General features: G+C 37.7%; 1 protein-coding gene across 1 annotated transcript; it reads left to right on the top strand.

The window, feature by feature from the left end:
• Positions 1-8,658: 8,658 nt before the first annotated feature.
• On the top strand, positions 8,659-9,579 carry LOC119242223 (olfactory receptor 7A5-like). The gene has a single exon (XM_037507968.1). The coding sequence runs from the start codon at positions 8,659-8,661 to the stop codon at positions 9,577-9,579; it is 921 nt and encodes a 306-aa protein (XP_037363865.1).
• Positions 9,580-10,320: the final 741 nt, after the last annotated feature.

Here is a 10,320-nt window from a genome sequence, read left to right as displayed (position 1 = left end):
ACAAGAGTTCCTTTTTCTCCACATCCTCGCCAACATTTGTTGTTGCTAGTTTTTTTAATATGTGCCATTCTCACTGGTGTGAGATGGTATCTCATGGTAGTTTTGATTTGCATTTCCCTGATTACAAGTGATGTTGAACATTTTTTCATATGTCTGTTGGCCATTTGCATTTCCTCTTCAGAGAAGTTTCTTTTTAGCTCTTCTGCCCATTTTTTGACTGGATTATTTTCTTTGTTGTTGCTGAGTCTCATCAGCTCTTTGCAGATTTTTGTGATCAGTCCTTTATCATTAGTGTTGGGTGCAAAAATGTTCTCCCAGTTGGTGGGGTTTCTCTTTGTTTTTGTTATTGTCTCTTTTGCTGTGCAGAAGCTCTTTAATTTGATGTAGTCCCAGCTGTTTATCTTTCTCTTCACTATCACTGCTTTGGGTGATGTGTCTGTAAAGATGTCTTTGATGTGCAAATCCCGTAGTGTTTCGCCTATATTTCCTTCTATGTATTTTATGGTTTCAGGTCTTATGTCTAGTTCTTTAATCCATTTTGAGTTGATTTTTGTGTATGGTGTGAGGTAGTGGTCAAGCTTCATTCTTTTGCATGTAGCGACCCAGTTTTCCCAGCACCATTTATTGAACAAACTTTCTTTGCTCCAATGCATAGTCTTTGCTCCTTTGTCAAAGATTAGTTGACCATAAATCTGTGGGTTTATTTCTGGATTTTCTATTCGATTCCATTGGCAAGACTCCCTAGATTTTCTCATATATTTTTTTCTAAAACTTTTTTAGTGTTACATTTTACATTTAAATATGTGATACACTTTGAAGTACTTTTTATGAAGGGACTAAAGTCTGTGACTTGGATCATTTTCTTAGCATATATATGTCCAATCATTCCAACAGGACTTTTTGAAAAGATTATCCTTTTACCTATTGATTGCTTTTCCTCCTTCAACAAATTTCCTGTGTCTATTATTTCACCAATTCCATACTCTCTTGATAACTGCAGCTTTATAGTAGATATTGAAATCAAGTTGTGTCAGTCCTCAAATTTCTTTTCTTTTTCTTGTTATTGTGCTCATTATTCCTGATCTTTTACCTTCCCATTTATACTTTAGAAGCAGATTGTTGCTATCTATAAAATACCTTGTTAGCATTTTAACTGGTAATACTTTGAATGAATAGAACAATTTGGGAAGATTGGTATTTTACAGTATTGGTGCTTCCATTCAATAAATATGAATTATGTCTCCATTTAATTAGCTTTTCTGTGATTTATCTGTCCTACCATTTTCTTTTTTGTGTGTGTGTGTGTTTTATTTTTTATTTTATTTTTTTTTAATATTAAATTTTATTTTTATATTCCCCCATACAATTGCAAACGCCCCATTCTGACCCCAATCCTTCCCCTCCTGCCCCCCACCCCCCAAAAAGTGTCTCTGGTTCATAGTTTTTTGTTGATTTTGATTTTCACTTTCTTATAGTTATTCATTTTCCTGGTCCCTTATTTAACTTTTCTAGATTCCTGCTATGAGTGAGACCATCCGGTATTTTTCTTTTTCTTTTTGGCTTATTTCGCTGAGCATGATCCCTTCCAGCGCCATCCATGTTGCTGCAAATTGCATGTGTTTATCTTTTTTGAATGCTGAGTAATATTCCATGGTATATATGTACCACATCTTCTTGATCCAGTCATCTATTTTTGGGCATTTGGGCTGTTTCCAAAGCTTAGCTATTGTAAACAGTGCTGCTATAAACATAGGGGTGCAGGTGCTCTTTGGAATTGATGTTTCTGTGTCCTTTGGGTAAATACCTAGGAGTGGAATTGCTGGATCCTATGGAAGCTCTATGTTTAGTAGGTCCAGAAATCTCCACACAGCTCTCCATAGTGGTTTGTCCTACCATTTTCTACTGATAGAGTCTGTGCATATCTTATTAAATTTATATCTAAGTGTTTCACTTTTGATGCTATAAAAAATTGAGTTTTAAAATTTCAAATTCTAAACTTTTAATTTTGTTATTATAAATCTAGTTGAATTTTGCATATTTAATTGTTCCTTTCAACAGAGTTATACTAGCTTATTACATTCAGGGTGTTCTTAATGTTATTCTTTGGGAATGCAAATACACTAATTCAGAGGGTCATATGGGCCCTAAGTTCATTGCAGCACTATTTGAAACAGCCAAGTTATGGAAACAACTTAAATGCCCAATGGCAGATGAATAGATTAAGAAGATGTGGTATGTTTACATAGAGGAATAATACTTAGCTATAAAAAAGGAAAAAAATCTTGCCATTTGTGACATGATGGAAATGGAGGGAATTATACTAAGAGAAGTAAGTCAGAAGGAGAAAGCCAAATACAAGGTGATCTCACTCATACGTGGAATATAGAGAAACAAAGCAAAGTGTAACAGAGGTATCTCCATAAAAGGGAGATATACCATGTTATCACCCCCACTTACATGCAACCATGTTTGACTAGCTACTAGGAACTAGGGGGTGAAACTGAGCAGCCAGTGAAGCTCTAAAACACACAAAGTGGTTGGGCTCTGGGAACACACAGAGAGGAACACAGGAAAGAAATGTGGAGAAGAAGGGCTTACTTGCTTTTCAGCTTTGGAAGTGCACCTGGGAGTTGGGGATCTGGTGGTCAGGAATGCGCCAGCACACTCCCGGGACAAGTTTGAGGGACAAGTCATGGAGCAGGATTGCAAGGGAAGACTATTGCCCAGTGAGCAAGACTCTTGCTATTTGTTAACTATAGTGAACAAGCATGGTTGATTATGTGACAATGTCAGGAGAAGCAGGCTCTGGGGAGACAAACTTTATTCATCTTTATGGGGAACAGGATTCAAGGGGAACAATGGGTAATCAATTTTATGGGGAACAGTTGGGATCATGTTGGCCACATATACAGGGAGTACTTCCTGTGCAGGTGCTTCGTGTAATTTCTGAGCTACTCCCAGACCAGCTTGGACCCCTGACCACACAATCAGTCACAATCTACACCTAGGTAGATACCTAGGTGTCCCTGGCTGCCTTGTGATGTGGGCCATTGTCTTAAGTTCCCCACCGCAAAATGTCACAGACTCATGACGAGATTTGGGGCCTCTGTTCTACAGGTTATAACAACTTTTATTATCAGTTTTCATTATTTGTGTCCTCTTGATTTAGTCTAGTTAATGATCTGTTTATTTATCCCTTTATCATGCATATTGCATATTACTGGGTTCATTTTTTTTAATTGCTTTCCTAGTTTCTGTTTTATTTATTCTCCTATGCTTTTTGTTGTTTCCCTCCTACTAATTTGGGGGTGAGTTTTTTTTTCTTCTTTTTAGTTCTTTGAGGTATAAAATTAGGTTGTTTGAGATCTTTCTTTACTTTGTGTAGACATTCATAGCTAAAAATGTCCCTCTTAGAACACTTTTTCCTACATTTCACAATTTTTGATTTATTTTGTTTCCATTTTCGTTTGCCTCAAGATATCTTTTTTTTTTTTTAAGATTTATTTATTCATGCATACAAGAACCGGGGCACAGGCCAGATGTGCTAGAGGATGAGAGGATTTCTCCAGAGACAGAGCGAGGAACAGAACAGGCAGACTGACTGAATTGCGCTGCTGAGGGGAGCAGCGGGCAAGGCAGGAGAGGTCTGCCACACTATGTGGGATTCTCACTGGCTGGTGGGGATTGAACCAGCGCTGCAGTGCTGCGGACAGCTTCACAGCCCTGTGCTCAATCGCCTGTGCCACCAAGGGATGCCCCAAGATATCGTTTTGTTTTTCCCTTGATTTCTTCCTTGAAGCATTTATTGTCCAAGAAAGAGTTATTTAATTTCTGTGTTTTTGTGATTTTTCTTACTTCCTCTTGTTATTGGGTCTAATTTCATTGGAGAGCATATATATATGTGCTCTGTAATCAGAATAATACTCAGTAAGATTTTAATTTTAATAAATTGTTTAAATCTAGTTTCTTGACCCATCATATTATTAATCCTAGATAATTTTCTTTGTGCACTTGAAAAGAATGTGGTCTACTGCTTTGAATGAACTGGTCTGTGTGTGTATGTTATATCTATTTAAATTTGTGTGATGTCCAAAGTGAAATGTTTCTCTATTCAATTTCTGTCTATTGATCTATTCAGTGTTGTAATTGGGAATTAAAACTCCCTCCTGTTGTTCTATTGCTATGTATTTTTGCTTTCAGCTATATTAATATTTGCTTAACATATTCATGTGCTTCATGGTTGAGCACATGTGTTTACAATTACTAATCCCTTTATTTTTTTATTTTTAAAGATTTATTTATGCATACAAGAGCTGGGGTACAGGCCAGAGGTGTGGGGGGTGAGAGGAGTCACCAGAGACAGAGTAGGGAACAGAACAGGTAAATTGAATGAAATACACTGCTGAGGGGAGCAGCGGGCAAGTTAGGAGAGGTCTGCTATGCCATGCAGGTTGCTCCCTGGCTGGCCAGGGATTGAGCATGCTGCAGAGGCTGCAGATTGCTTCATAGTGCTGTGCTTAACCCCTTGTGTCACCAGGGAGGCCCCTACAATTACTAATCCTTTTAATAAAGTGAGTTTAGTCATCATATAATGATTTTGAAGGGAAATTTTAATAAATACATATATAAGGTAAGTATTGCTATGTAAGTACTTACTATTGCTATCTTTTTCATTTTTTCTAGTTCTTTTGTTCCTTTCTTCATCTCTTTCTACTCTCCTTTGTGATTTGATGCACACCATAGTGGTGTGTCTTCATTCCTTTCTCAGAAGTTTTGTGCATATACTTATATCTCCTACTTTTGTCTTTTAATCCTTTTGGTAGAGCTAAGGGACATATATCATTATTACAGTATTAGATTATTCTAAATTTGGCCATATACTTACCTTTATTAGTTTTATACTTTCATGTCAGATCATATGTTTTCATGTAAATGATTAGTATCCTTTCATTATATTTCTATTATTCCCATTAACATTTCTTGTAAGGACAATCTAGTGGTGATGAATTAGCTCAAGATTTGTTTCTCTGGGAAAGATTTTATTATCCCTCATTTCTGAAGAACAACTTTGCTGGCTATTCTTAGTTGGCAGCGTTTTGTTTTCATTTCAACAATTTAAAAATATTATTCCAATCTATCCTAACCTGCAAGGTTTCTGCTGAGAAATCCTCTGTTAGCTTTATGGAGATCACTTGTAAGAAATAAACATTTTTCTCTTGCTATTTTTAGAGTCTCTCTTTACCTTGGTATTTGAGATTTTGCATTCAATTGGTTTGGGGATTATAAGCTTCATAAACCTGCATGTCCATAGCTCTCCTCAAATTGGGAAATTTGTAAGCCATTATTTCTTTATATAAGCTTTCTGTACTTTCACCATCACTTTTCCTGCCAGGACTCCCATAATGCAAATATTGTTTCTTTGAGATGTCCCATAATTCACACAGGCTGTCATCAATCCTTTTCATTCTTTTGTTCCTCCTCTAACTGAATAATTTCAGATGTCTCGTCATTGAACTCATAGAGTCAGAAGTACCACTCCATTGGAAATCATGATACCAAATCCAACTAGAGGAGAATGAAGCTAAGAGTCTAATCTTATAGATTGTCCTCTGCTGTTCAAATTATTTATGTCTTGGGTACAGAAAACACAACACCATAACATCATCTCTGGGGGAGGGAGATGTTATGGATATATTAAAGCAAAATTATTTAGTACTACAGGTGAAGGACACACAAGCTGAACAGAGGTCCCAGGCTGAAATTGTCTTCTAAAAACAAAAATAGAGAATTTAATGAAATGAAAATGAAAAGTTGAGGGAGTAAAAGAAGTATATAAATGGATCAAATTATGTATCATCATGTATATTATATATATTAAATATTTAGAAACGTTATATATTATACAATCTGTGCCTTTAATTAACAGTACCTGTGGGGGCCCACATGTTAGGAACTCTCCAGCAGCTGAATGTTCTATCCTCCTGCTATCTCTCTTATCTTACCTCCATGTTTTGTCTGTTGTGCCCACTGTACACACACCATCCTCACTTTTTGTCTGATGTGCTAGGAATAGTTCTGTACTGGGCTCTTTTTTTAAATAATAAATTTTATTTTTATATTCCCCATACAATTGCAACCCCCTTATTTTGACCCCAATCCCTCCCCTCCCGCCCTCTACCCCCCACAGAGTGTCTCTGGTTCATAGCTTTTGTTGATTTTGATTTTCACTTTCTTACAGTTATACATTTTCCTGGTCCCTTATTTAAGTTTTCTAGATTCCTGCTATGAGTGAGACCATCTGATATTTTTCTTTTCTTTCTGGCTTATTTCGCTGAGCATGATCCCTTCCAGTGCCATCCATGTTGCTGCAAGTTGCATGTGTTTATCTTTTTTGAATACTGAGTAATATTCCATGGTATATATGTACCACATCTTCTTGATCCAGTCATCTATTTTTGGGCATTTGGGCTGTTTCCAAAGCTTAGATATTGTAAACAGTGCTGCTATAAACATAGGGGTGCAGGTGCTCTTTGGAATTGATGTTTCTGTGTCCTTTGGGTAAATACCTAGGAGTGGAATTGCTGGATCATATGGAAGCTCTATGTTTAGTAGGTCCAGAAATCTCCACACAGCTCTCCATAGTGGTTGGACCAGTTTGCACTCCCACCAACAGTGCAGGAGAGTTCCTTTTTCTCCACAACCTCGCCAACATTTGTTGTTGCTAGTTTTTTTAATATGTGCCATTCTCACTGGTGTAGGATGGTATCTCATGGTAGTTTTGATTTGCATTTCCCTGATTACAAGGAATGTTGAACATTTTTTCATATGCCTGTTGGCCATTTGCATTTCCTCTTCAGAGAAGTTTCTTTTTAGCTCTTCTGACCATTTTTTGAGTGGATTTTTTTTTGTTGTTGTTGTTGAGTCTCATCAGCTCTTTGCAGATTTTTGTGATCAGTCCTTTTTTATCATTAGTGTTGTGTGCAAAATTGTTCTCCCAGTTGGTGGGGTTTCTCTTTGTTTTTTTTTTTATTGTCTCTTTTGCTGTGCAGAAGCTCTTTAATTTGATGTAGTCCCAGCTGTTTATCTTTGCCTTCACTATCACTGCTTTGGATGATGTGTCTGTAAAGATGTCTTTGATGTGCATATCACGTAGTGTTTCACCTATATTTCCTTCTATATATTTTATGGTTTCAGGTCTTATGTCTAGTTCTTTAATCCATTTTGAGTTGATTTTTGTGTATGGTGTGAGGTAGTGGTCAAGCTTCATTCTTTTGCATGTAGCAACCCATGTACTGGGCTCTTTTAATTAGTTATTTCTCTGACCTAAATGCTCTTCTCATAGACAGGTCCTTGCCGTATATTTCTATCCTTCTGTAGATACATTCCACTGTACTTAGAATTTCATTCAATGTCCCATGATTGGAAATGGCTACCAATGACCCCCTGAATCCTACATCTTCATCAAACTGTGTTGTTTTACTTAATTATAATAATCAGCAGTGAAATGTTATACTTATTTACTTAATCTCTATTGTTTCCTTTCACACATAGTCTAGAACAAAACTTGTTGAGGGCTAGGTGTTTTTATTTATTTTATTTTTTTAATATTTTATTTTACACAATTCTTACATCATTTTTCATTTTTGCACAATGTATGCATTTTCATTTTGGTTATATTCCCCATACAATTGCACCCCCCCCTTATTTTGACCCTAGTCCTCCCCCCTAGCCCCCGGTAGTGTGTCTCTAGTTTATAGTTGCTTGTTAATTTTGATTTTTACTTTGTATTAATTAGTCTTTTTCCTGGTGCCTTATTTAGGTTTTCTAAATTCCTGCTATGAGTGACACCATCTGGTATTTTTCTTTTTCTTTCTGACTTATTTCTCTGAGCATGATTTCTTCTAGCTCCATCCATGTTGCTGCAAACTGCATGTGTTTATCTTTTTGATTGCTGAGTAATATTCCACTGTGTATATGTACCACATCTTCTTGATCCAGTCATCTATTTTTGGGCATTTGGGTTGTTTCCATAGCTTACCTATTGTAAATAGTGCTGCTATAAACATAGGGATGGAGGTGCCCTTTTGAATTAATGTTTCTGTGTCATTTGGGTAAATACCTAAGTGTGGAATTGGGGATCATATGCAAGCTCTATCTTTAGTAGGTCCAGAAATCTCCACACAGCTCTCCATAGTGGTTAGGCCAGTTTGCACTCCCACCAGCAGTGCAGGAGAGTTCCTTTTTCTCCACAACCTCGCCAACATTTGTTGTTGCTAGCTTTTTTAATATGTGCTGCATTTTCAAAATTGAATTTCGTGCTGTTACCAGTGCCTTTAACAACACTTGGGAAAAACTGGTCAAAACAATCTGTTGTACAGAAAAAAAATCTTAGTAAATTTGGACAAGAAATATGCTTTGGAAAAATGTCTGGAGTAGATATAAGGATGACTCTTCTTTTTCAACTCAAGAAAAGTTATAAAGATTATCAATCAATCATGAAATTTCTAGATATTTCAGACTGTAAATCTATATAGATTATATATGTTTATTAATTAAGAGCATTTAAAATAAAAATAAATTATATGTTAAGTTATTGATAAATGTTTGTGTCTAAACTTCTATTACTGTTGTTTATTATCCAGAAATTTCCTCAGCTACATGGAATCAGGAAATCAAACTCTTGCTTCAAAATTTATCCTATTAGGACTCTCCCAAGAAGCAAGACTGCAGCCTCTCCTCTTTTGGCTATTCCTCTCTATGTACCTGATTACTTTCATTGGAAATCTTCTCATCATCCTGGCCATAATCATGGACTCCCATCTCCACACCCGTATGTACTCCTTTCTTTCCAACTTATCTTTTACTGACATCTGTTTCACTTCCACCATTATCCCAAAGATGCTGCTCAACATCCAGATGCAGAGCAAAGTCATTACATTTGAAGGCTGCCTTAGCCAGATGTACTTTTTCATGCTTTTTGCAGGATTAGACAACTTCCTCTTGACAGTGATGGCTTATGATCGGTTTGTGGCCATCTGCCACCCCCTGCACTACATGGTCATCATGAACCCCAAGTTCTGTGGTGTCCTGCTTATTGCCTCCTGGTTATTGAGTATTCTGGATTCTCTATTACATACCTTAATGATTTTACGACTGTCTTTTTGCACACCAGTGGAAATCCCTCACTTCTTTTGTGAACTTAATCAGATGATCCAACTTGCTTGTTCTGATACTTTGCTCAATGAGCTAGTATTGTACTTAGCAGCAGGACTTCTGGATATCATTCCTCTCACTGGCATACTCTTCTCTTACTCTAAGATTATAGCCTCTGTTTTAAGAATCTCATCAGCTAGTGGCAAGTGTAAAGCCTTTTCCACATGTGGGTCTCACCTCTCAGTTGTCTCCTTGTTCTATGGTACAGGACTTGGAGTGTATCTCAGTTCTGCTGCTACCGAAAACCCCAGGGAAAGTGCAATAGCCTCAGTGATGTACACTGTGGTCACACCCATGCTGAACCCCTTCATCTACAGTCTGAGGAACAAGGACATAAAGCAGGCCCTTGTTAAACTCTTCAGCTGAGAAAGAGCCCTTGCCTGGTAGTGTCCTTTGTCTCAAGATTCCTTGCTTATGAGTGTGGAACCAAGCTTAGCCGAGGTTTCACCATTTTGTATATCCTCCACCTTGAGGTGTTAGTCTTTGTCCAGCCGCATTCCGGAGATAGTTTCAATAGTCACAACCCTCACTCCACTGGGTGACGAAAAGGCAGACCACCCTAGCTGCAATGAGGGCAGTCCTATCCATAAATGGGACAGCATCACTAACCGTCCAATCAGTTTGAAACTATAACCGTGCGCGCCAAAATGCCTTTGTAGTAGCCAATGAGTAATTGCCAGCTTCTTTCAAAATTCGCGCTGCTTGTGACCCTATAATTGACCCCTGCTTCCTCTGTTCGGGGCTCTCGCTATCTGCCACTGCGTTGGTAGGTGCCGTGGGCCCGGACTCGAGCCCGTAATAAACACCCTTTTGCATTTGCATCAGCTGTCTTTGGATTCTTAAAGGCTATGCTCGCCGAGTCTGCTGATCTTGGGCACAACATTTGGGGGCTCATCCGGGATTGGCTAGCACAGACCCCAACCACCAAACAGCTGTAGGGAGCCATTAAAGCACGCAGGTGAGTGGTGAGGTTTTAGTCTGCAGAACTGTAGTATTGACTACCTGTATTTGTATCATTTAGCTCTTTACCTGTAGAAGTACTGAGTACCTGTATTTGTATTGTTTGTGCTCAGTACCTGTGCAATTGTTTGCAAACCTGTAATCTTG

This window comes from Talpa occidentalis, unplaced genomic scaffold (assembly GCF_014898055.3).
Source record: "Talpa occidentalis isolate TD23 unplaced genomic scaffold, MPIMG_talOcc4v2.1 talOcc4.12, whole genome shotgun sequence".
Taxonomy (NCBI): Eukaryota; Metazoa; Chordata; class Mammalia; order Eulipotyphla; family Talpidae; genus Talpa; species Talpa occidentalis.
This window is presented reverse-complemented; position numbering and strand designations above follow the sequence as displayed.

What these genes read in the sequence shown, in the direction of transcription:
- LOC119242223 (XM_037507968.1), top strand. Translation starts at nt 8,659, where the DNA reads ATGGAATCAGGAAATCAAACTCTTGCTTCAAAATTTATCCTATTAGGA.